Here is a 27,793-nt window from a genome sequence, read left to right as displayed (position 1 = left end):
TAATAACCAATAGTATAGATCTAAAGGACCATAGAGATGCAGAGATTCTTGGGTCCCTAGGAGATCAGTGGAGGAAACCACTGGGAGCTGGAACAGGCAGACATGTATGCTTATACAACGTTGGCGAAGGGTGTCTGTGTCAGTGGAGGAGAGAGACAGGTGAAGAAGTGGAAAGAGGTCATCCTTAGCAGAGGCATAAAGAAAGCAAAGGGATCGGGGAAAGGTGGTGGTTACAGGGCATTTGTGAAGACATCAAGATGGTACCACAAGCAAAGCCCCAAATTAGAAGAAAATAAGGGAGAACTAAAGTTTTTTTTCTAATCAATAGAGATTGATTTGTATATGCCAGGATTCAAGCATTTATTGGCAAACTTATTAAATATGGAGAATTCATTTAAACCATATTGATAGCACAGCATCAACACATGTATCATCGGGAACAATGGAGATGGAGGCTCTGTATTTTGAAGATGTCCCTAGGTGATTCTGGAGCATGGAGCCCTCATAACAGGCATGAAAATGGCTTTGTTATACAGAGCCCTCCCTTGTACTGTGACTTTACCTACTTAGCTGTAATCCCTTTTTTTTTTCCATTAAGTAACTCAGAGCCTTGAGCAGAAGTTTGAAACTTCCCTCTTTATAACCTGAGCATTTTTGCAGGGACGATTCATGGATTCTAGTGCCAAACTACCTGAATTTGAATCCTGGCTCTGCCACTTACTAGCTGTATGATCTCCTGGGCAAGTCACTTAAACTTTGCTGTTTCTCAATTTTCTCATAAGTAAAGTAGGAGTAGTAATAACATCTATCTCAGACACTTCTCATAACCATTAAGTGGATTCAGGCATGTAAAGCACTTAGAAAATGCCTGTCACGTAGTAAGCACTCAGTAAATGCTAGCTTTATTTATTACAACAAAATAAGATTATTTCTGTTTTTGAACCATATGTAGAGGAAATCATACAGTTTGTGTTCTGCTTTGTCTGCTTCGATCACTCAGTATTTTATCTTTAGGATTCAGCCAAATTACTTTGTGTACCTGTAGTTAATTTATTTTCATTGCTGTGTAGTATTCTGTTGTATGAATATACCAATACTTCCTACCACTAATGGACATTTGGGTCGTTGACACTTGGTGCCCGTTGTGAACAGTGCTGTTGTGAACATCCAGGTACATGATTCCTGGTTCACATGACCACATGAGCACACACTTATTTGAAGAGAATATCCTTGCCCAAAACACTGCAGTCACCTTTTCAGCATAAATCAAGCATGCACATATGAGTGGATCTGTTTCTAGGCTCTCTGTTATGTTCTGTGGTCCTGTGTGTCCTACTGTCCATAGCGCGGTCTTAATTACTAGGCCTTATATTATGAAATTTTGAAATCAAGTAGAGCCAATCTTCCCACCTTACTGTTCTCCCAAAATATCTTGCATCTTCTTGTGCTTTTACAGTGCAATAAACATTTTAGATTCTGCTTGACAGCTTCCACAAAACCTGCTAGGAATTTTGATTGGAATTCTGTTGAATTCTCGCTTCAATTTGGGAAAGAGTTTGCAGTATTCAATCTTCTGGTCTATGAAAGGATAATTTTCTGCCCATTTATCTTAGCTGTTTAATTTCTCTTAATACATATCATATTTCTCTCCCTTCAGGTCCTATACCATTAGATTTATTTCTAGATTCTTTTTTTTAAGATTTTATTTATTTGACAGAGAAATCACAAGTAGCCAGAGAAGCAGGCAAAGAAAGAGGGTGAAGCAGGATCCCTGCTGAGCAGAGAGCCTGATGCGGGGCTCAATCCCAGGACCCTGAGATCATGACCTGAGCTGAAGGCAGAGGCTTTAACCCACTGAGCCACTCAGGCGCCCCTATTTCTACATTCTTAAAAAAATTTTATCCCCAAATTTTAAAATTTTTCTCTTGATATATGAGAATAATTTTGCTAAATTCTGATTAATTCTGACTTTACCTTAGATTACTGTGGATATTCTTTAAGTGCAATCTGCAAATAAAGTGCCATCTGCAAATAATGACGGTTTGTTTCTTCTTTTTCAATTCTTACAGATTTTATTTCTTTATCTTGCCCTTACTGCACTGGCTAGGACCTCCAGAATAGTGGTGAATATAAGTTTTGGAGTGGGCATTTTCATCTTGTTCTTGATCTAAGACTTTCATAAAGTTTAAATACATAATTTTATTAAATTTTTGGCATTTATTGAAAGTATCCTAATTTTTTCTTCTTAATCAGTCTCAGTGTTTAGAATTATATTAATCAAATTCCCAATGTTAAAACAGTTTTGCATTCCTCTGATAAATCCAGCTTGGTCCTGATATAATTTTTATGTATTGCTGGGTTTGATTTGCTGCTGTTTTGTTTGGGTTATTTGCATCTATGTTCATTAATGAGATTGTCCTTTAATTTTGTCATGCTGTCCTTAATGCTTTTTGTATCTAGATTGAACTAGCTTCATAAAATGAATTGGAGACAGTTCTTGCTTCTTATACATTTTATTTCTCCTGCAAATGTTCAGTAGAACTGTCAGAAATGCCATCTAAGCCTGGAGTTTTCTATGCCAGAAGGTTTTTAATTACTGATTCAATTCCATTAATCAATAAAGAATTATTCAGGTTTCCTAATTATTTTTCTGTTCACTTTGATGAGTTTTATTTTTCTGGGAAATTTGTCAGTTTCATATAAATTTTCAAATCTGTGGCACAAAGTTTCAGTGTCCTCTTTTTAACTCTGCAGGATATGAAATATCTCCTTTTTCATTCTTAATATTGGTGGCTATATGCGTCTTCTCTTTCTTTTTTTGAAATCAGTCTTGCCAAAGATTGATCATTACATAGGGAGCAACTTTTAGCTTTTACTAATTCCTCTAATATGTTTGTTTTCCATTTCATTAATTTCTATTCTTATTTCCTTCTAATTTGAGTTGAATTTGATTATCTTTATATAGCTTATGCAGATGGAAGCTGTGTTCATAAATTTTCAGCCTTCTTTCCTAATACATGCATTTACAGCAGTAAATTTCCCTCTGATCACAACTTTACCTACATTTACATTTTGGTGTGTTTATTTTTGTTATTCAGCTTAAGATATTTCCTTACTTTCTAATAATTTACCCTGAGATCTGTATAATAAAGTTATATTGTTCAATTTCCAATGTTGGGGACTTTCCAGTTCAGTTTCATTAATCTTTTCAAAGAACCTATTTTTTGCTTTTTCCTTGCTTTATATTGTTTATTTTTCTTTATTAATTTCTTTTTTTCTTCATTAATTTCTTTCTTTTTTTTTTTAATTTCTTTTCAGCGTAACAGTATTCATTGTTTTTGCACCACACCCAGTGCTCCATGCAATACGTGCCCTCCCTAATACCCACCACCTGGTTCCCCCAACCTTCCACCCCCCGCCCCTTCAAAACCCTCAGGTTGTTTTTCAGAGTCCATAGTCTCTCATGGTTCACCTCCCCTTCCAATTTCCCTCAACTCCCTTCTCCTCTCCATCTCCCCATGTCCTCCATGTTCTTTGTTATGCTCCACAAATAAGTGAAACCATATGATACTTGACTCTCTCTGCTTGACTTATTTCACTCAACATAATCTCTTCCAGTCCTGTCCATGTTGCTACAAAAGTTGGGTATTCATCCTTTCTGTTGGAGGCATAATACTCCATCGTGTATATGGACCACATCTTCCTTATTCATTTGTCCGTTGAAGGGCATCTTGGTTCTTTCCACAGTTTGGTGACTGTGGCCATTGCTGCTATGAACATTGGGGTACAGATGGCCCTTCTTTTCACTACATCTGTATCTTTGGGGTAAATACTCAGTAGTGCAATTACAGGGTCATAGGGAAGCTCTATTTTTAATTTCTTGAGGAATCTCCACACTGTTCTCCAAAGTGGCTGCACCAACTTGCATTCCCACCAACAGTGTAAGAGGGTTCCCCTTTCTCCACATCCTCTCCAACACACGTTGTTTCCTGTCTTGCTAATTTTGGCCATTCTAACTGGTATAAGGTGGTATCTCAATGTGGTTTTAATTTGAATCTCCCTGGTGGCTAGTGATGATGAACATTTTTTCATGTGTCTGATAGCCATTTGTATGTCCTCATTGGAGAAGTGTCTGTTCATATCTTCTGCCCACTTTTTTTTTTTTTAAATTTTTCAATAATGATGCATTTTAATGGAAATACAGTCAATAGAAACCTTAATTTGTAATCCATGCACATTTTCTTCCTTTTATGAGGCTTGAAGTGTGTGCTTTTCCTGTCCTCACCCGCTCCACTCCGACTTGCAATCCCGCCCCCTGCACTGCAGATGATGATGCCAGACGGGATTTCCAGAGTCCCTCCCAGTTCGTTTTGTCTGTATCCACATCTGCCCACTTTTTGATATGATTATCTGTTTTGTGTGTGTTGAGTTTGAGAAGTTCTTTATAGATCCTGGATATCAACCTTTTGCCTGTACTGTCATTTGCAAATATCTTCTCCCATTCCGTGGGTTGCCTCTTTGTTTTGTTGAGTGTTTCCTTTGCTGTGCAGAAGCTTTTGATCTTGATGAAGTCCCAAAAGTTCATTTTCGCTTTTGTTTCTTTTGACTTTGGAGACATATCTTGAAAGAAGTTGCTGTGGCTGATATCGAAGAGGTTACCTGATGGATTCCTGTCTCACGTTGAGGTCTTTTATCCATTTCGAGTTTATCTTTGTGTACAGTGTAAGAGAATGGTCGAGTTTCATTCTTCTACATATAGCTGTCCAGTTTTCCCAGCACCATTTATTGAAGAGACTGTCGTTTTTCCACTGTATATTTTTTCCTGTTTTGTCGAAGATTATTTGACCATAGAGTTGAGGGTCCATATCTGGGCTCTCTACTCTGTTCCACTGGTCTATGTGTCTGTTTTTATGCCAGTACCATGCTGTCTTGGTGATCACATCTTTGTAGTAAAGCTTGAAATCAGGTAACGTGATGCTGCCAGTTTTATTTTTGTTTTTCAACATTTCCTTAGCAATTCGGGGTCTCTTCTGATTCCATACAAATTTTAGGATTATTTGCTCCAGCTCTTTGAAAAATACTGGTGGAATTTTGATCGGAATGGCATTAAAAGTATAGATTACTCTAGGCAGTATAGACATTTTAACAATGTTTATTCTTCCAATCCAAGAGCATGGAACGGTCTTCCATCTTTTTGTGTCTTCTTCAATTTCTTTCATGAGTGTTCTGTAGTTCCTCGAGTACAGATCCTTTACCTCTTTGGTTAGGTTTATTCCCAGATATCTTATGGTTCTTGGTGCTATAGTAAATGGAATTGATTCTCTAATTTCCCTTTCTGTATTTTCATTGTTATTTCCTTCTACTTTCATTGGATTTACTTTACTGTTCTTTTAAAAAAATTATCCTGATAAAATGTCACTTTAGCTTTCTTATTTTCTAATATTGTACATCAGTATTTGTAATATTTCTGTTATATTTCAGTAATTTAAAGTTCAAAAACATACTGTTTTAGCTGCATTCTTGAGGGGTATTTTGCATTTTTTTAAATTTAAAGCTGTTTTTCGTATGACAAAGGTGGTAAGACCTGTTTTTTTTTAAAGTAAAGGATAAAACAAAAAAAAATTTTGAATATGTACCCACTCCTAACACCCTGTTGATACCCAGAAATTTCTCAGTGCATCTGCATGCATATATATGTATGCATATATGCATACATATATATGTTTATACATCTTAATGTAGTGTGACCATCTTCCTATATCAATAAATACATTTCTACAGCATCATTTTAATTGTAGCATAATATTCTACCCTGTGGACTTATTACAATTTAGCAATTCTCCTATTGTCAGACATTTATTCAGATTGTTTCATACTTCTATTATAAATAGCTATCATAAGCCCCTGGCATTAAAACTTGGCAAATAGGGGCACCTGGGTGGCTTAGTGGGTTAAAGCCTCTGCCTTCGGCTCAGGTCATGATCTCAGGGTCCTGGGATCAAGCCCCGCATCGGGCTCTCTTCTCCTCAGGGAACCTGCTTCCTCCTCTCTCTCTGCCTGCCTCTCTGCCTACTTGTGATTTCTCTCTGTCAAATAAATAAAATATTTTTTTTAAAAAACTTGGCAAATATCCCTGATTGTTTCCCTTGAAATGAAATTATTGGGTCAACGGACATGGCCATTTTTTTTAAAGATTTTATTTATTTATTTGACAGACAGAGATCACAAGTAGGCAGAAGGGCAGGCAGAGAGAGAGAGAGGAGGAAGCAGGCTCCCCGCTTGAGCAGAGAGCCCGACACGGGGCTTGATCCCAGGATCCCGAGACCATGACCTGAGCCGAAGGCAGAGGCTTTAACCCACTGAGCCACCCAGGCGCCCCGGACATGGCCATTTTTAAGGGTTTTGTCAAGCACCATAAAATTGCTGGGCAGAAAGTTCGTATTGATGTATTTTTCCATCAACAATGGACTACCTGATTCAAGAAAAGTTTCTCCAATGCCAAGGCGTGTGTGTGTGTGTGTGTATCTAGCTTTTCCTACTGGAAGATTGGAACTGTGCCCCACCTCCTCATCCCTATTTCTATATTTGTGGGTCTAATGATGGCAGCATGCTAATCTTGAAATATAATGCCCCAATCCTATACCATTTTTAGATGTACTTTTATCATTATTGTTAGAAATATTTTATAATTTTTAATTTGATTTCTCTTCTGATTCATAGGTTATTTAGCATGTACTTCTCAATTTCCAAGCAATCATTTGGGGGATTTCCTAGTTACTATGTTAATTTTTTTCTAACATAACTCATTGTGATTAGGGATCATACACTGATTGCTTACAAGCCTTAAAATTTCATTGGCTCTCGAAAAGCTCTTGTGTGCTATCTCAAGTTGTAAGCTGAACTAGAGTTCATGCATATGTAGCATCATTTTTACTTGAAGGAATGACTAACAGACAAACCATGGTTACTCAAACTTGGGTATGTAGCATACATTTAATCAAAAATGAAGTGAGCCTGCTGCTTCAAGGGAAACCACTCACAGTAGTGTCACCAATGATGAAATTCAAATTTTCAAGTGAAAATTATAATTTTGGAAAAGTTGTACCTGCTACCATGAGCTTAACAGCTTCCCAGGACTTAATGTTTCTAATGTAATCAATGATGATGCAAATGAATATGGATTTTTTATATCATGTAATGATATGTGTCAATGTTTAGAAAATCTGCATAACTCAGTGGACCAGTATTTTTCAGTTGACTAATGTGTGATGTTACAAAGTCATGCACAGGTAAAGGAAAGATCCATTCAAAGAACAAGACTGAACAATGGATTACAATGTGACACAGTGCCAAAAAATTCATTGACATGCTTTCAGAATCCATGTTGCCGTTTACCTTTAAGAAACTACCACTTTTCGGGGGCACCTGGATGGTTCAGTCGGTTAAACATCTGCCTTCAGCTCAGGTCATGATGCCAGGTCCCTGGGATCAAGCCCTGCATCAGGCTAAGCAGAAGCCTGCTTCTCCGTCTCCATATACCTCTCCCTACACTCCCCCCAACCACCACTCGTGGACGTGTGTGCACATGCTTGCTTGCTCGCTCTCTCTCAAATAAATATATCTTAAAAAAAAAAAGAAAGAAACTACCACTTTTTGAGTCTTTTGTATAGTATCAAAGAAGGATATTCTCACATATCTGCAAGGGCTATTAAAATGTACCTCCTTCTTCCAGTTATATATCTGTGTGAGGCCAGATTTTCTTCCAATAACATATTGTAACAGATTGAATGTAGAAGCAGATACAAGAATCTAGTTGTCTTCTATTAAACCAGAAGTCAAAAACGACTTGTAAAATATCCCAGTTCCTCTCTTCTCACTAAATTTGTTTTGTTTTATGATAGATACCTATTTTTCATGAAAAAATATTATTTCTGTTAACACATGATGGGTTTACTGTTATTTTAAAATAAATGGTTTTTTACATTTCTGGATTTTAATTTTAAATGTGGCAAATATTAATAGACAAAACCTACACAAACACAATCCATTTGGGGTTCTCAATAATCTTTAAGTACAAAAGAGCCCTGACATCAAAAAGTTAGAGAACTTAGTGGTTGTCCTAGAAATTACAGTATGCCTCCTGACCTATATGTTATTGCTGTCAAGTATTTTTATTTAAGATCAGTCTTCTCTCTCTCTGTCTGTCTCTCAGAATAGTTATTGTGTTACATGGCCTCTCTCTCCAGAGAGAGAATGAGAAAATAGTTGTTTTGTATAATCATTGTTCATTTAGATTCACTTACATAGTTACTACATTTTATGTTTTTCTTGCCTCACTGCATCTCTGAGTTTACATTGGCCTTCATTTTTCCTTCTACCTGAGGAATATTCTTTTGTATTTCCTTTAGGGATAGGTATGCTGCTGGCAAATTCTCTTGGTTTCTTTGCTTATCTGAAAGAAATTTTTTCACCGATATTCTTTAAGGGTTTTGTGTGTGTGTGTGTGTGTGTGAAAAGAGAATTTTATTAGGTTGGCAGCTAATTTGATTAAGATCCCTTTTTACTGTGTGCTGGCTTCCACTGTTGCTGTTGAGAACTCAGCCGTCAGTCTAATAGTCCGTTTTTCCTTTTCACTGCTTCTGAGCTTTTCTATTTTTCTCTGGTTTCCTGCAGTTTTCACAGATATGGGACTATAGATTTCTTTACTGCTTGGTGTTTTTTGAGATCTTTTATCATTTCTGGCTTATTATCAGACATTATATTTTCCGTATTGCTTCTGCTCCATTTTCTTTTCACTTTTTTAATGTATTTATCTGTTTACCTATTAGTAATCCCTATACCCATTGTGGGGCTCGAACTCATAACCTAAAGATCAAGAGTCTCATGCACCACCAAGTAAGCCAGCCAGGCGCCTGCCCTTCTTTTCACTTTTGAAACTTCAATAAAAATAGATGCTGACCTTCTCACTGTAATCCTTTCTTATCCTCACTTTCATATTCTCCATGTTTTGTCTCTCCATGCTTCAATCTGACTGCATCTTCTGGTTCACTAATTTTTCTCTTCAACTAACTAATCTGCTTAAGTTCTTAATTTTGCCTTTAGATTGTTTCATTCAGAAATTCCTATTTGCTTTTTCAAATCACTTTTTTTTAAATAATTTGTTGATCCTCACTGAAGTTTTTAAGTGGAGCTTTTCACTTCATGGTAGACACTGGGATTTTTCTATGCTACTAATAAGCCATACCAGAATGTATTCTGTACCCTGCTTTTAAAAAAATACACCTCTTTATCACCCCAGCCCAGAGTGTAGGGTGTTTTATCATGTCCTTAGCCTTTGGCAGGCTCCTCTGGGGTAAGCCAAAAGATTAGCTCTGTCTCACCTCTCAGATCACCCTAGCGCAAAGGCAGCTGGACCCTGTCAGTCTGACATCTCACCCTCCCAGAGTCAGGACCCACCCTGTCAGTCTGCCTCCCCCCTTCTTCAGAGTTCCCCAAATATTCACCCCGCCCCTTTCATGGCAGCCTCCTTTTTCTTGGCCCACTACCTACCCCAAGAGGAGAAGCAGCTCTTGCTCACCTCTTTGAGCTCAGAACATTTCCCCATCCTCACTAGATCATTTTTCACTCACTATACTGTTCATTCTTAAAGCTTTAAAAAAAATTTTTTAATTTCATCCAGTTCTGTAGTTGTTTTTGTCACCTTCAGAGGAAATGCTGGTCAGAGAAATTCAGATTCAGTCTGGCCTTTACAGTGTTCCTCAAAGAATAGTTGGCAGATGAGTTCCAACCTACCAACTGTTACCAGTCTATAATGAAGTAAGGACAGAAATTGAGAGTAAACATTTAGAAGATGTTAGAGCGATTTGACATAGCTTTGAAATCATAGCATATGATCTAGTATTTTATAAAAGTACCAATTTATAAATACCTGAGGGAAAAAATACTGGTCCTTCACTACAGTTAAGTTAAGAAGCATTTCTTCATACAATCAAGCATGAGTCTTCATACTACAAGCCCCCTCTTTTTCTGCTTTTACAGAAAGTACGTTGTAGAAGAGGGTTAAGTGACTAGGTCTGTGAATTAAACTGACCAACCTGAGGCTAACAAGAGCGAAGATTTATTTTGTCTGTACACAGCAGGACCAGTGGGGTTAGGGGGCAGCCTCACAGGAAAAAAGTGAAAACCACAAAGAGGGAGTTAGACCCAGACACTTATATACAGTTTTAACAAAGAATAATAAAGTATGAAGTGACTAGACAAGGGAAGAGGTGGGGAGTTTGGGTGTCTCAAGTTGGAGGTAAGTGGTGGGAAGGGGACTAAGAAATGTGTAGTGAATAAGATTTGTTTAGTAAAATTTGTCATACAGATCAGAGTAGTTGTCTTCCTAGTGCATGAGAGGGGAACACCTTTGCAAAGGGAAATTTCAACCCTGTTTTTAGGCAGAATGGAGGACAGGAGAGAGTTCTTCCTGTTGCTCCTGTTCTTCCCGCTGTTTTCCTATTGCCTTCAGCTCAAAATCATCCTATGCCAAAGTGGCTATTTTGGGGTGGCATATTCTAATCCCTTCCACATACGACCACCCATACATTTTGCCTCTAGACCCGTGATCTGTTTTATTGGGCATATCTGTTTGGAATTTTTTTAGTTATGTAAGTAAAACATGTTTTATTCTAAAATTTTGAAAATTCAGACAGATGAAAGGAAGGGAAAGCTAAGATCATTCATGATCCCACCACTTTTTGCAAGTCAGAGTAAACCTCCTATAGTTTTTCTCTGCATATAGGATAGAAGCATTCCCCCATACCCTTCTAAAGCATGGTTTCTTCTCCCTCTTATTTTACTCCCTCAGAATGGAACCAAGCAAGGAAATTTAAAATACACTTCTTGAAGCTTGGCAGCCCTAGAAACACCTTAAGATGGGAAGCAAAGAGAAAAGCAATAAAAGAAACCTTACACTTGTTTTTAGATGTTTTATCAAATAAAGATTATCAAAGATTTGAGGCATCAAACTTTTTGTTCAAAGCTGTTATATGTAGATTATATTATGAATACGTATATTTTAAATTTCAGTGATGAGTAAAAGTTGTGTAAATAATATTTTTGGTTTCTCCATATCTCATAAAATTTAAAATTAATGAATTGCCTCTTTTAATATCAGTGATACAAATAACTAATCAAACAGCTTTAATAGAAGATTACTTTCACAGTGATGACTGACTTTCGGACTAGCTCCTCAAAGAACATGCCTGCATATTTAAAAATTACACAGGTGATTTTGTTTGGTACCCCTGGTTATGAACCATTGTATTAAAAAAAGTACAGTGGCAAAATGATCCCATTTATAAGAGCAACTGAAAGTATCCTAGAGGAAAAACCCCAATAATTGATATTTGGGGCCAGTATGAAGAAAACCTTAAAATTGCATCTTAGAGACATGAAAGGAAGTATCATGTTCGTAGATGAGAATATGAGAAAAATGTTAATTTCTAGAAGTTTATAAATATAATACTGTCTCCACCAAAATATTAAAAATGTTTAGCATTTGACAAACTGATTTTAAAATTCAGCAGGGAGAAAAAAATTCAGAAGAAAATATTGACAAAGAATCATAATGAAATGACTTATTTTTCCAAATACTAAAATATACTATTATAGGAGTGCCTGGCAGGTTCAGTCAGTAGAACATGTGACTCTTGATCTCAGGGTCATGTGTTTAACCCCGTGTTGGGTATGGAGCTTACCTTTAAAAATTAAAATAAAAAACACAGTATTAAAAATGGTATGGTACCGGATACAAGAATAGATGGGTCAGTAGGAAAGAGTAGAAACCTGAAAATACGTTTGTCGGTACATGTGTAGAGAGTATCATTTCAAATAGCAGTATTTCAGGAATGACAAGGAAAGAAATGGGCTGATCCATGCTGGTAGTTACATTACAGGGCAGTAAATAATTCCCAGTTTTCTCTCACTGACTGGTTCCCTCTTTAAGCATTGGCCTCTCACCACTTAACCACTTAACTATCTTCTACCCCTAAGATTCCTTTTTTCCCCTCTTCTAGGTCCCTCCAAAAAAATCTTCCTCTAGCTTACAGGAGCGCTCCCAGGCTCTTACTGCCTGGTGATGCAATCAGTTGAGCTCTCTTTTGCCTAACCCTTCTCTCATCTGAGCTGAACAGTGCTCCTCCTCACATTCCACAATTAAAAAAGAGACTGTCCAAACAAAAACTATAATTCCATCATTGTCAGGGTCTTTTAGTGCTTCTAGGTCAAACAACCAGCTTAAACCACAGACTGCTTTAAAAATCGTATTTTTTTCCTCCTCCCTACACGAAGAAATGAAAAGTATTCATTGTCTAGCAATCAAGGAAATGCAAACTAAAGCAACTGTGAGTTTTTAACCCTCCTATCTGATTGGCAAGATTCAAAAGGAATAGTCCTCCTAGTGGAGGTGAGGTAGAGCGGAAAGGATACTTTCACAATTAGTAGGAGCAGGTACACTGTGTTAACTTTTTGCCAGGAATGTGTCAGTAGTGTTATTGTATGTGCCCCTTGACCTGTAGGACAAGTACAACTCTGCTTATAGGACTTCTACTCGAACAGGTGATCACGATTGTTCACAAGATGTGTGACCATGTTCATTCAGGGTTGATTTCTGATGGTGGAAAATGGTCACTACCCTACTTCAGAGTAGACTAGGCCATCACAAAGATCATTTTATGCATTTTATGCATCAACATTGGAAAATGTTCATTTGCCGTGAATTGGAAACCAAGCAAGTGTTGTAAAGCTTTATATAAATGTGAAAGTGTTTGCACTGACCTAAAACCACACCAAGTTTTAAATAATGTAGTCAGGGCGTCTGGGTGGCTCAGTGGGTTAAGGCTCTGCCTTCGGCTCCTCAGGTCATGATCCCAGGGTCCTGGGATCGAGCCCCGCATTGGCCTCTCTGCTTGGCAGGGAGCCTGCTTCTCCCTCTCTCTCTGCCTGCCTCTCTGCCTACTTGTGATCTCTCTCTGTCAAATAAATAAAATCTTTTTTAAAATTTTTAAAATAAATAATATAGTCAATTACTCATGACTATTTACTGTGTGCTCAGTCTTCTGTTGGGTATCGGGTGGGAGTATTTTGAAGGTATAAAACATACTTGTTCTTTAGGGCTACCCTATTGTTGCACTGTTGAGCTTGCATATGTGCGTTTGCTCCTTGCACACCTAGCAGGTGTAGCTGTAGACAACGGGAAGAGCATTGATTATAGATACAGATTTGAATCCTGTCCCTGTCACATACTTGTTAGATTATTTGAGAATGAAAAGGATGCTGATGTCATGGGGTGACTGTGAGAATGGAGATATAACAAGGAGTGTTTCCCATGATACTTGGTGAATAATATTATTAATGATTATTTGTTATTAATGCCTAATTAGTAATTATTAGTAATAGTAATGAATAGTTTCTCTACTTTCCCTTCTAGAAGTCTCTGTATCTTCAGTGTAATACCTGTAGCAGATCTATTGCAGTCTTAGCTCCTGAATAAGTGAATGGGTGAAATACTGCATTTGAAAACACTTCATAAGCCTGAAAGCATTATAAAGATATTGGCCAACTATTAATATTTGAATAATTTCTTTAATAGATATGATCTGGCAAAGTCTCATATATATGTATTGAAAAATCCTAAGTCTATGTAAGTGCCAAATACAATGATATGGACATATAGGGTTGTTAGAGAATTTAAGCAAATGAAAACCTTCCTGTGGCTGGTAATCCACTGAGGGGGCTTTCTGCGAAGGGTGGGATTGGAATGGGACCTTGGATTGAGGTAGGTTTTGAATATGAGGAACAATACACGCAGAAGCATGTGACAAAAAAGAAAATGGTATGTTCAGGGGATAGTAATAACACTAGCCTGCCTAGAGAGTAAGGTATCCTTGAAGAGCCATTAGATAGGATAGGTAGAAGACGCAAGGTGTGGCCAACACAAGAGGCCTTACTGATCTGCTGAGAAATTAAAAAGACCCATATTTAAGTTTGTGGCAAAATAGTACCATTCCGTCACCAACACATCAGTGTGTTAGAATATGTTGGTAGCAGTTGACTTTGGTAATGGAAGTGTAAGCAAAAATAAATTAGAAATTAGCTACTTTTTTCCTTCTACGGTATACAGCCCGAATTCCCATTTAGTGGTGATAAGTATAGTGAAATATTTTAGAATACTTGTTGGATTCTTAAAATATTGCATGACATGACTAGGTACCGATAATTTTGGAACTTGACTCAAAAATGTGCCGGCAACCCCCAGCATTGCCATTTTCTGAGACTTTTTGTTGCAATAACTTAAAGGAAACTTAGGGTGAATTTTTGACACCTTATGTTATTTGATGCTACCATTTGCTTGTTCTTTATATGTTTTTCCATGTAGATTTTCAGAGTTAAGATGGTTATAATATCCTTTATAATTTGTCTCTTTTTCATTGAAAATAAGGAAATTGAAATAACTTGTTAGAATCATTAGCTGTGGGGCACCTGGGTGGCTCAGGAGTTAAGTGTCTGCCTTCGGCTCAGGTCATGATCCCAGGGTCCTACGATCAAGTCCCGCATCCGGCTCCCTGCCGAGCAGGGAGCCTGCTTCTCCCACTCCGACTCCCCCTGCTTGTGTTCTGTCTCTCTCTGTCAAATAAATAAATAAAATCTTAAAAAAAAAGAATCATTAGCTGTAAGCCAACTAATAACTTCATTACAGCCTATTCATTTTCAGTGTTTTCTTCCTGGAATTTCCTCTGACATTCTTTTTCATAATTTTTCCACAGTATGGATGGAGCAGATCTGTGTTTTGAAATCGTAAAACGAGCTGACGCTGGTTTTGTATACAGTGAAGCTGTTGCCAGGTACGTCATTCATATGGACTCCCCAGAGGTCAAGGTGGAAATAAAAGAAGGAAGTGACAAATCACATAAAGTGACCTGCTTTTTGAACTAATGATGACCTTATTGCCAGTCTTTCCTACAAGGAGCATGTTTGTCTTAGTGCTTTAGTGGAACCAAAGTAGCAACTGGAAACGCAAAATATTGAACCATGCATTTATCTATTAATACAGGCTTACAGCTTAACATAGTACTGCTGTCTTTACCATTTCTGATGACTTTTGTTCAGAGAGTGATTTGATAGCTCAGCAACCATGAAGAATCAGATTTGGGGGTTTTTTGTGTGTTCGACCTTTATTTTGAGCGGATGTGCCTTATTAGTTCTTCACTTTGTCTTTTGGTGATAGCGAATTGTTATGTGGCCAATTAATCTGACGAAATGCCCAGAACAGAGGAAGGAATAGATATAAAAGCACAGTGCTCCTGCTAAATATATTTGCTTCAGGCCCGTGTGTGATCTCCCAAGCAAATGGTGGCTATTGTTCTAAGTCAAGTTGCTGTAAGGAACCAATGGCTCAAAAAAAGGAGTAAAGGTAAAAAATCACAGGAGCCATGCCCTAGGCCACTTGCCTATAGATTTAGAGCAATACAGCTTTCTGCTTTGGTGGCATTCAATCATATCATAAATACCCACTTCAGTGGGTTGCCTTTTTAATACATGGGTCTCCTCAGTCACCAACCATAATATGTTAAAGGATTCAAACCCACAACTCTAGTGGGTTTTTTTTAATCCCATTTTTCTATGAGTTTTGAGTTTGTATCATAATATAAAATTTTTATTATGTATTGTGCTTCGGAATTTAAAAACATTCTTTAATACCAGAATAGTCAGTGTGATCTTGAGTTTTCTTATGATACAGTGGTAAACCACTTTATTCAACTAAATGAAACTCTCAGACCCTTGGGCATTATTGTGCATATTTACTTCTTCAAGAATTTGAGACAGCCTGCCTTTTGAACTTTCCCACATTGATCTCTTTCAACAGCATCATCAGATAGGGAAAACTAAAAATTCTGAACATTGAGTTTATAGAACAGTGAAGTGTGATGACGGAAGAGGACTTTTTTCCTTTTGAACCGCAGTAACGCTTGGGTACCTGGTGCATGTGCTCGGGGTTGATGTTCAACCACTACCATTTGTACTCTGTTCCCCACTCGTCTCTATGGCTTTTCCTCAACTTCGAGCCTATCTGTGCCACTGTCCTGGGCATCAGTATAGGGAGAATAGTCCTACGTAGAGGTGATGCCATACAGTGACATGAAAGGAACTTTCCAGAATAGTCCAGTACAGAGTGGCCTCGGGACCAGTCAGCGACACTGCAAAGAGAGAAATTTGGCACAATTTATTAAAGACCCTTCCTAAATAATGACAAAAGGCGGGGGGGGCATCCTCAGAAAGCAGTATTAGACATGTACCCTTTTGCAGAAAATCAGTGACCATACAACAAGGGCATGTAGAGCCTTCCTTGGGCTGTAGAGCGTTCAACCGAATGACTTCTAACCTGCTTGCCTCCTCTGATTCTGTGATTGATCGTTGAGAAATTTAGTTTGCATCAGTATTCTAGTGAGACCAACTGCAAGAAGACTCCGAGGCACCAAGAAATCAAATTGATAATGTTTTTCTCCAACTGGCTGAGCTTTAAGAGAAGCAGCAAAGTATGGCATAAAAGGAAACTGCATGTAGTCCTTACAGCCCAATTAGTGATTACCTCTGTTCTTTCAGGGGCGATGAGTTGTGGAAGGTGCTAACATACAGAATCAGATTATCAAATCACACTCCTACAAATCAGAGCAATCTTCTTACCTAGTACCAAGCTTTACTAAATAATTAAAAGGATACAGGCAATCAAAAAAGGCTCAGCTGAAACAAAAAAGTCTGGGTTCTCAAGGGCAGCTTCCCACATCAGAAATGTGCCTGTGGCCCAGAGTAGATGAGGTCTCGACATGAGGTCTGTGGGATCCCACACACACAGGGGAGCCTTGCAGTCACAAGATGTCTCCATTGTATGCCTCAAGGAGTCGTATAGCTTCCATGACCTCCTCCAGGAAACGAGCCATACCTCAAAGATCCCAGATTCTATTTACCACAGGTAGTCCTTAGCCCCGTACATTCTCTTAAGAGCATTTCAGAGACAAGGTCTCTTCTGCCTAGCAAGAGTGTTCATCTCTTTACCTAGAGTCTCCTTCCCTCCTTTCTTCCACCACCCCAGAAATGCAGGCTTCCACAGGAAGTGAGTGGATTGCAGGCCTCAGTTCTTTCCTCCCACTGAATTGTCCTCATTCCTGATCCTTACAGGCGATAGAGACAAACTTATATATTGTGAAGTTTCTCTGAAAGTATAGGCCACCATGATGATTCATGAAAAAGAAGCTTTCTAATTAAAGTTTAGTCAGCAATTCTAGGCAGTGTGGGTGGATTTTTGCTTCTCTCTTTATTCTGCTTGCACTCTATTCACGTGCACAGCCTCCCAGAGTCATGACTGGGAGGGTGGAGAAAGATCACTTTAAATCTGTAATATCTGGGGAGAAAAAAATTGTATCTTCCCCCAACACACTCCAGAGATTCTGATATGTATATATATATATCTGGGTCAAATAATTGAGCACTCTGATAATTAGATGAAAAATGCTCATTCACTGAGGTTTGTTTTTTTTTTCCTTAATGAGGCTTTGAGATAGGACTTTTCTTCAGGCTGAAGACATGTAAGTGGCTCTCTTAGTACTGTGTATCCAAAGTAGTCCATACTGTATGTATAAGCTATGTCCAAATTACCTAATTTAAACGTATCCACTATTCTAATGTTCACATCTAGATGCACGAATAGGCTGTTCCTAAACCTTTGACTAAACTTAACAATCATAATAATATTGTAATAATAATGATTTACCCTTTGTAGTATGGTTCAGAGTTTACAAAGCACTTTCACTTTTGTCTCTGCCATTTCAGGAGGCCACATAGCCTTCAAACCCTGATTTGAGCCAGGAAAGGGCCAAGTTAAGAACCCCTAATTTAAACAGAAACTTAATTGTAGGCTTCGCAGGCCCAGTCAAAGAGTACATAACCACAGCCCCTTTTGTGTGCATCTGCAAAGTAAGAAAAATTGACACGAGAACTAAGGACAGTATGAGCTAAGTTCTCTGCTTTAGAACCCAGGTGTGGGGAGACAATGATAAGTATAGAAACAGAGTCGGGGTTGGGTTTTTTTCTCCTACCTTGCATTTTAAAAATGGAACCTTCTGATCGATTGTAGTTCATGAAGTAATGCACATGTCAAGGAGAGGGACATTCATGTGAGTTTTGATGGTAGTGTACCTGAGAGGGAACTTGATGGAAATGCCTCTTAGTTGTATATCAGGAGTGGGGATTTTTTTTTTTTTTTTTTTTTTTGTCACAAGGATACATACAAGGGCATTTGCAAGTACTGGTAAATTATTTCATTTTTATGTAAAGTGTGAAGAATGGAAGATCTGGAAAGATAAAATTCAATAAATACAATAAATAACATTGCATATCTTGCATTTCTATGTCATGCCTGTTTGGGAAGGAAAAGGGGAAAATTAAAAAGGAGGGGGATAATAGGAAAAAGAGAAAGATATGAAGGGAGTAAAATATAGAGGAAGAGAGGATAAGAAGACACTCAACAAGGAGAAATAGAATTAGAGGAAGAAGAACCTAGAATTAAGGGACAGAGGGAAGTCAAAGCAAGCTGTGAAGTAATACTGAATACACGTCCTTACTCTGGTCACACCCTGTTGCTAGTTGACCCTGTTAGCACTTTTTAAGGACTGTTCTTTATAATGCTGACTCCTCCTGTGTTTTTCCCCTGGACCTAGCGGGGGAGCCGCTGCAGACCCCCGCTGGCCACGTGTTGAGTCTGACTTCCTAGGATTTCAGCCCAGAACAACTCTGCTTTGTTAAAAGATGCCCCAGCTAAAACTCCTTTGCGTTGCAAAAAAGAGATTGTACGCATAAAGAGGTTCTTTCCTCTTGTTTGTCCTTAAAGCTAAATGGAAATAAGGCAGAGAGCCAGCCTTTTTTGGCAGATAAAAGGCTCCCATTCCTTTAGTCAGAATCCATGGTGCACCTCCAAGCTCTGTTCACTTAACAGCAATCCACTGTAACTAAGTAGAATTAACCGAGTGTCAGAGACTCGCTCCCCCCCACTCCGTGCTCCATGTTTTCAGCCTGAATTTTTCGTTTGCTGAGCTATTTTACTTATGAACTGTGAAATTCTTTTGATTTGGTTATCTTAGAAAATACAGGACACATTATTTCTTCATGAAGCTTATAAACTCATGGGTCTGCCAACTTTTTCATTATTAAGCCTCACATTTCACCAGACTTGTCTGCTCAAATGAGCAGTGTCCATGGGCAGTGAATATGAAGATGGGAGTTACAAACTAGGGACACTGTATATTAAGTTTTAAAAATAAAAAATTTTTATTACAGTTTTAGATTTCTTTTGTTTTTCTACAGTCATTACATGAGACAGATACTGGAAGCTCTACGCTATTGTCATGATAATAACATAATTCACAGGGATGTGAAGGTAAGTCATTTTTATCACTAACTTTAATATAATTTTACTTCCAAATTAACATTTATTTAACTACTTTATTTTTTTAACTACTTCATATTTGAAGAGTCATACCCATTCTTAACAGGAACACTTTTATCATTTCAGTTTCCTTATTCTTATTAAAATGTACATGTATTCTGAAATTGTTATTCCTCTTTTGCCATTATGTGTTTAAGAGAGAAATGAAAAATCCAACTAATAGGAAGAACCAAATAATAATCTTATCCTAAGTTAATTGGGAGGGAATTGGTTATTTGGTTTATATAGTAAAAGTTAATCATATGCTTATATTTTCATAGTGTTGCATACATAATAGTCAGCATTTTTTGCACATAGTTCTTTAACATAGTCTGAAATCATAAATAAAAATGTAATACAGTTTTGTACCCTTACGATTGTGTCTACTACCATTATTCAGTCTTTCTGCCTATTTCTTCCCAGTATCAAGTTCATGGAACTGTCAGTTCCTGGCTCATAATGGTATCAGGCAGAACATGGAGGCAGGCCAGAATGTAAAAGAGTGGGCCTTCCTCCTGATGCCCAGCCCTTTCCAAGGCCTCAAATAGCTGAGAGCCCCTGAGGTCTCCCTAGCCATATTGTCCACTTTCTCTCTCTGGTATTTTGGCTCTGGCCTCTCTCTAACACACAGCATCTGCAGACATGGGGCTCTCCTTCCCTCAAAACATATTATCAGAGGCCTGACCTCTTCACTATATTTTAATGGTTAAGAAATTTAGTAGAGTTAAATTTTCTAGAACATTTGAGAAATTTTAACTAAATTGTTGTGGTTATAAGCTGAGATAAAACCATAAGGGAAGGAAGGGAAATCTGAAGGGGGAGAATCAGAGAGGGAGACAAATCATGAAAAATTATGGACCCCAGGAAATAAACTGAGGGTTTCAGAGGGGAGGGGGAGTGGGGAGATGGAGTAACTGGGTGATGGGTACTAAGGAGGGCATGTGTTGTGATGAGCATTGGGTGTTACACACAAGTTATGAATCGTTGAACACTACATCAGAAACTAATGATGTACTATACAGTGGCTAACTGAATGTAATAATAATAATAATAATAAATAAATAAACTGAGGTAAAGTGTGAGCAATTCCAAAAGTCTAGTAGAATATTACCATAGCAAATGAAAAAAAAATCATTGGAGAAATGTACAGAATACACTTTAGTTGTAAAAATCTTACTCTTTCCAAATGTGATAGGAAAAGGAGAGTGTTATTATCAGTACTCAGCACTGAAGAACCCAATGGATACATAGCACTTTTATAAAAAAATGTTTTTTGGTTACACAAATAAAGAGAATAACAAGTGTAAAAAAGTTAAAGGAGGGAAATGGTCAATGATAGTAGCAGGCTGTGTTACTCTCCTGCATTAAATTAATATAAGAAAATGCAGATATAAACAGTAAAGTGTATCTCCTCATATATATTATAAAATAGATGATAAAAATGACACTTTGAAAACTTAAAATGTATAAACAGATTTTTAGTTCATATGATAGCACTGCTTTAGAAACACTTTTGCTCAAGAGGCAATTTTTGAATTCTGTTCTTGAAGAGTATATGAACATCATATAATAAGTAATGATTGACAACATACTGTACTGTAATACTTTCAATAATACAGTCAGCTATTTGCTCCACATCACTCGGCATCAGGGAAATACAAATCAAAACCACAATGAGATACCACCTCACACCACTCAGAATGGCTAAAATTAACAAGTCAGGAAATGACAGATGCTGGCGAGGATGCGGAGAAAGGGGAACCCTCCTACACTGCTGGTGGGAATGCAAGCTGGTGCAACCACTCCGGAAAACAGCATGGAGGTTCCTCGAAAAGTTGAAAATAGAACTACCCTATGACCCAGCAATTGTACAATTGGGTATTTACCCTAAAGATAAAAACGTAGTGATCCTAAGGGGCACAAACACCCAAATATTTATAGCAGCAATGTCCATAATAGCCAAACTATGGAAAGAACCTAGATGTCCATCAACAGATGAATGGATAAAGAAGAAGTGGTGTATATATATACAATGGAATAGTATGCAGCCATCAAAAGAAATGAAATCTTGCCATTTGCAACGACGTGGATGGAACTAGAGGGTATTATGCTTAGCGAAATAAGTCAATTGGAGAAAGACAACTATCATATCATCTCCCTGATATGAGGAAGTGGAGATGCAACGTGGGGGTTGGGGGGTAGGAAAAGAATAAATGAAACAAGATGGGATCAGGAGGGAGACAAACCATATAAGAGCCTCTTAATCTCACAAAACAAACTGAGGGTTGCTGGGGGGAGGGGGGAAGGGAGAGGTTGGTGGGGTTATAGACTTTGGGGAGGGTATGTGCTATGGTGAGTGCTGTGAAGTGTGTAAACCTGGCGATTCACAGACCTGTACCCCTGGGGCTAATAATAGATTATATGTTTATTAAAAATTTTTAAAAATTATAAAATATTTTAAAAATTAAAAAAATAGCTTTTGATTAGTCATAGTATTTGATATGCTCATCCAAAACCAAATAAAATCCCGAAGTAGCTATATTTGAATATTGTGCTTCAGCTTCTTATTTACCTACTGATCGATTTATTCAACAAATATTCGAGTGTGTACTTGATGCAGAATGCTGTGCTTGGAACCCTAGAGATATTACGATGGTCTCAGTAGGGGGATGAGGCAGCGTATCTGTTACCGACAGCTGCAGATCAACACATAACTGAACTTGGGGACTTCAGACAACAACTGCTATTTATTTGCTCACAATTCTATAGTTTTGGGCAGAGCTTGATGGGGACGGCTCGATTCTGTTGACAGAATATGGGCTGAGGCAGCATGGCTAGTACCCACATGGGCTTCAGTCTTGTGGCATGTCCACTGAAATGACCAGAACAGCTAGGAGCTTGCTGGGCCCTTTTTGTAGTTTCTCATTCAGCGTATTCCTCCTTCTTCCCTCTCTCCCTGTCTTCATGGGGCCCTCTCTCCAGCAGGACAGTGTCTCAGGGCTCCAAACAAGCAAAGGTGGAAATTGCCAGGCCTCTTGACGCCTAGGCCAGAAGTCGACACTGTGTCATGTTCTCTGCATTATGTTAGTCAATAGATTACAAGACTAGCCTGGATTCAAGAGGAGGAAAAATAGATTGTGTCTTCTGGTTGGAGGGGCAACATTAGAAACTTATCTATGGCCATCTTTACAGATAAACAAAACAAATAATTATTGTCCAAGGTAGAGGGTGGGAAATAACATTAAAAGACAGAGCCCGAGAAACTTCACAGAGATCATGTTTGAGCCTGGTTTTGAGTCATAGGGAAGTTACATGAAGAAAGAGGGCTTTTCAAGGAAAGGCTCAGAATTAGTTTTGCATGAGATTTTATTAGTTTATTATCCCTAAGGCACATGCCAAATAAGTTTGAGGAAGCACCCAGAAACATGTTGAGGAAGTGAAGATAGAAGTAATTCTCAAACTGCAAATAAGAAGAAACCACCTGAAAAGGTACCATCATCCAGTTGGCAAGTGCACTCAACACAGAGCACACACTAATGTTGACATTTGTTATATTTCAGTGCCTGAAATCTATATGTTTTATATGGATAAATAGAATACTCACATTTAGCTAATCAGTAATTATGAATTTGGGTAAATTTTTATTAAGACATTCATCCAAAACTTTGCATCAAGTGTTTTCAGGGATGGGGGAGGGGCGGGGGTGGCGGTGAAGCAGTAGTCTAAGAACCAGAGTTCTATCAATGAACAAAACAGAGTCACTGCCTCCGTGGAAGAAGCTGGCTTTCTAATTCAGGGAGACCAGCGCTAACCAAGAACATAAATAAGTCAACTACATAATAGGTTAAGATGTGAAAGGGACTGCAGGGGAAACAGTGGCCAAAGGGATAGGGACTGCTTAGAGAAGGGGTTGCAGTTTGAAACAGGGTGGTCAGAGCAGACCACACTGAGAAGATGACACCTGAGCAAGTAGTCACAGGAGGAGAGAAGGTGGGCTGACTGATATGCAAAGGAAGAACGTGCTGGGTAGAAGGAACAGCCAGTGCGAAGGTACTAAAGCAGGAGCATAAGAGACCTATTTGCAGAATAGCAAGGAGGCCAGTGAGGCTGGGGTGCATTGAGCGGTAAGGAGAGTGGATAGGTAGATGAGGTTAGAGAGGAAAGGAGGGGAGGAGCCTTGACTTCTACTCTGAGAGAAATGGGGATTCCCCAGAGGGTTTTGAACAGACTGTGATCTGACTTTCCACAGTAACAGCAATACATTGCTTTGTTGATGATACATTGAACTAGGGGCTCACAGGTGGAAGCAGGGAAACAGAAGATTGTCCTGCCTAGCTGGACTAGAGTGGTAGCAGTGAGGGAGTAAAAATGTAGATTCCAGATCTATTCTGAAGGTTGGGTCAACAGGGTTTGCTAATAGAACTTCAGTAACTCAGGTAACCCCAAGTAGTTTTATTCAGGACCTTGTCACAGGAGTTTTCCAGCGTTGTGGTCATTATAAAACTTCAGTAACAGTACATCTCACATGGCTAATAATTTCAAATTTCTATTTGACGTGTTGTTAATGTTTGCTAATAAAGCAGCCTGTTAGCTTTATTAGCTTTTTTATTTATCATGTTCAGATAGCCTGTGTTCAGTGACTGGCCTATGTGTAGATTTCTATATAGGTTTTGGTTTCTGTAGCTTGTTTTTGTCAAAGTTTTCTTCCCTTACGCTTAACTAAAGAAAATACAAAAACATTGCCATGTTTTATTCCTTTTAGAAGAATTTACTTAATCATCTGTTTCATCTTGCCAAGAATATTCTCATGTTCTCTCCCTTTCCTTCTCTCTCATAACCCATGCACCGATCCTGAAGCATTAGATTTTTTTTAACTTTTTTTTTAATTTTTATTTTTTTTTATTTCTTTTCAGCGTAACAGTGTTCATTGTTTTTGCACCACACCCAGTGCTCCACAAGCATTAGATTTTTCCAAAGGTCCTGGCATTTTATTAATTAGTAATGTTTTTTCTTAACTTGATAGGCATTTCTTTTTGAAATCATTATAACTGAGTCTAAAAATGTTTGGTCATATCAAAGTTAGATTTGAATATGTGGTACCTCATGACCTGCAGTAGGAACTTGCTTTGGAGAAGCATAAATTGCATAAAAGGCAATTGTGGAACCCTTTGAAATTCAGGGAAGCATATCTTCATAGTACAGGTTTCTCCCAACTCCCAAGTGTCCCACACTAGTGACATTTTGGGTCAGGTACTTTCTTGTGGGAGGCTGTCCTGTGTATTACTGCCTCTACTCACTACATAGCAATAGTATTTCCTCTTAGTTGTGACAATCAGAAATGTCTCGTCATTGCCAAATGTCCCCTGGGGCACAAAAGTCTCCCCTGGTTAAGACCCACTGTATAATACTACATTGTTCCTGCTTCACCTCCCCACAAGCATTAATTAAGGCATGGGTGTCTTTTTTTTTCTGTCCTCTTCCCTTTTACTCCTCATTTTCTTGTGAGAGGATACGAAAACTTTCATTATGTTTCACCTCTTATTTCTTCCTCTCACCCCGAAATTAAAAGAACTCTAGAAAGAAATAGTACAGTTGCCAAGGTAAATGCAAAGCCTGGCTCCTTGCCTGCCTTCATTGGCTCTATTAAGCATTAAGAGTCAGTGGGTTTTTCTTGTCGCCCCCCCCCCCAACTCCTGGAGACAGCTTTACCCTACGTCACCTGGGCGTGGAGAGACGAAGCATTCTTAGACCTTTCTGTGGCTCTGACCTACTGACATCCAATTTTAATAGCTGAAGTTGAAGTTACACCGCTTCTCTAAATGCAAATGGCCATGCGCACAGTTACTTTCTGTTCCGAGTGGGACCTGTGCCCAGGAGGTTTGGGGGCTTGGTGTCGAGTTCTCAGAACTGTGCAAAACCCCAGAGCCAGACAGTCATAGACACTCAGCCAGAAGCCTCCACCCAAGCATTTCTGCCTGCGCTTCCTTGAAATGGTTTTCCTCCTAAGTGGTGAACACGCCTGGCTGCTCTTGGGTCCCCTTCTGTTCTCAGTTCCCCTTTCACCTGCGTAGGGCCAGACTTGATAAACAGGTGTTCATCACATTACACTAGTTGCTATGGCATTATGGATTTCGTACAGTATTTCTTCCCCTATTGCGCTTGGTTGCTGACATTTCTTCTACGTCTCTTACTCCAACTTCCAAGAAGTCCCTCATAGTGTATCAAGAAATTGAAATTCTCATTAAAATGAAAACGTGGGGTTTTTTTATTCTTTATTACAAGATGCACACTGATTCATCCTCTGCATTACTTTAGCAAGATTGAACATAATGCATGGTTAGCTTGAATGTGGGATTTTAATAATTGTACTTAGAAAAATGTCATGAATTATAAGATCTAAAATTTGTCTTGTGTTTCTAACTGCCATACTTCTCTTCTCCCACCCCACCCTTCCAAAAAGAAATCAGCTCCTTGATTTAGAAAGAAAAGAATGAGGGGCGCCGTCCTGTCTTGGTCAAGGAAGCATGCAGCTCTTGATCCTGAGGTCATGAGTTCAAGCCCTGTGTTGGGAGTACAGATTACTTAAAAAAAGAAAAAGAAAAAAGAATGCCTGTGTCTTTTATTAGATGTAAATTCTTTCATCGCTGCTGTCCTTGTGAGCCAGGGCAGCGAGCACGTGTGATATGGCTAAGGCGTTTTCTCCTGTCAGGTAGAAAACCTTTCTAGCTGTCGTAACTCTTCCCACCAGTATCAATTCAATTTGAATTTGGGGGCAGTCAGAGGAAGGTCCATGGCATTAGGCGGTAGGGTTGAAATGCTTAGCAAATTACCAGTGTCCCTCTGTGCTGCTTTTGCAGTTTGCCAAGCCAGATTTCCTTTCAGCTTGTCTTCTTCCCACATTTGTTCCTGACAACCCCCACCCTGCAGTCTGCAAGGCCAGGGATGGGCTGGGAGAGTCCTTACCAAATAAAGAAGATTGACATCTTCCCCTCCCACCCCCCAGGAAGTAGAAGCTCTTCCAGGTTGAGTAGTCTATCCATAAGTTTGCTCGTCTATTCTTTTTTTTTTAAAGATTTTATTTATTTATTTGACATAGAGAGAGAGGTCACAAGTAGGCAGAAAGGCAGGCAGAGAGAGAGGGGGAAGCAGGCTCCCCGCTGAGCAGAGAGCCTGATGCAGGCCTTGATCCCAGGACTCTGAGATCATGACAGGAGCCAAAGGCAGAGGCTTAACCCACTGAGCCACCCAGGCACCCTGCTCATCTATTCTATTCTTTTTTTTTAAGATTTTATTTATTTATTTGACAGAGAGAGAGATCACAAGTTGGCAGAGAAGCAGGCAGAGAGAAGGGGGGGGGAGAAGGCTCCCTGCTGAGCAGAGAGCCCAAGGCGGGGCTCGATCCTAGGACCCCGGGATCATGACCTGAGCTGAAGGCAGAGGCTTTAACCCACCGAGCCACCCAGGTGCCCCTGCTCATCTATTCTTAATGGTTGTATTCCCAATGAGTAGTTTGAAAGCCACCTTAATGGGAGTGTGTATATGGAAAGGATAAAAGGGAAAACAAATATTTGTCGTGCCTGTTTTCTGTAGTGAAGCTTGTTTGGTGAACAGGCTGACATTTGGGGCTTCAGTTTTGTTTGGCTGTAACCCACGCATTAAAAACCTTGTTTTTCTCAAACAAAGTGGTTGCCAGAGGGCAGGGGAGTGAAGGAATGGGTGAAACAGGTGAAGAGGGTTAAGAGGCACAAACTTCCAGTTGTTATTAAAGAAACTAGTCATGGAGATGAGAAGTGCGGCGTAGGGAATACAGCCAATAATATTGTAGTAATGTTATACGGTCACAGATGGTGGCTACACTTACCGTGATGAGCACTGAATAATGTATAGAATTGTCGAATCAACTATGCTGTGCACCTGAAACTAATCTAACATACAACATGACATCCTGTCAAATATTACAATAAAATTTTTTTGAGCACAGTTTTTCTGAAATCCACACTTTAAAGGTAGAGTAATTTAGAAAGTAGTATTTCCTCTAAAATATTTACCACGACATTAAATGGTCAGTTTGTTGATTACACAAAAAAATTCAACATGTTTTACAATTACCTGTTCAGGAAAGTATCTGTGGTGTGAATATGAGCATGGTGATAATAAGCTCAGGACAGAGAATTAAAATGGGAATTTTCTATCAGAATGAGTAACTTAAAGAGAAATTGCATACCTCTTTTCCTCTTCTTTAAATGTAGGAAACTCTACTTTGATAATATTTTA

At 38.7% G+C, this 27,793-nt stretch overlaps 1 protein-coding gene across 13 annotated transcripts in view; it reads left to right on the top strand.

Moving 5' to 3' along the window:
- Positions 1–27,793, top strand: part of CASK (calcium/calmodulin dependent serine protein kinase) — a 343,974-nt gene that overhangs the window by 151,928 nt on the left and 164,253 nt on the right. For all 13 annotated transcript variants that reach the window (XM_045994396.1, XM_045994399.1, XM_045994395.1 and 10 more), the window contains exons 4-5: positions 14,808–14,885; positions 19,399–19,471. In XM_045994396.1, coding sequence (XP_045850352.1) covers positions 14,808–14,885; positions 19,399–19,471 — 151 coding nt within the window. The remainder of the gene's footprint in view (positions 1–14,807; positions 14,886–19,398; positions 19,472–27,793) is intronic.

The sequence above is a fragment of the Meles meles genome, chromosome X (assembly GCF_922984935.1).
Source record: "Meles meles chromosome X, mMelMel3.1 paternal haplotype, whole genome shotgun sequence".
Lineage (NCBI taxonomy): Eukaryota > Metazoa > Chordata > Mammalia > Carnivora > Mustelidae > Meles > Meles meles.
Note: the sequence above shows the minus strand (reverse complement) of the source record. Positions and strands in the feature narration are given on the sequence as shown.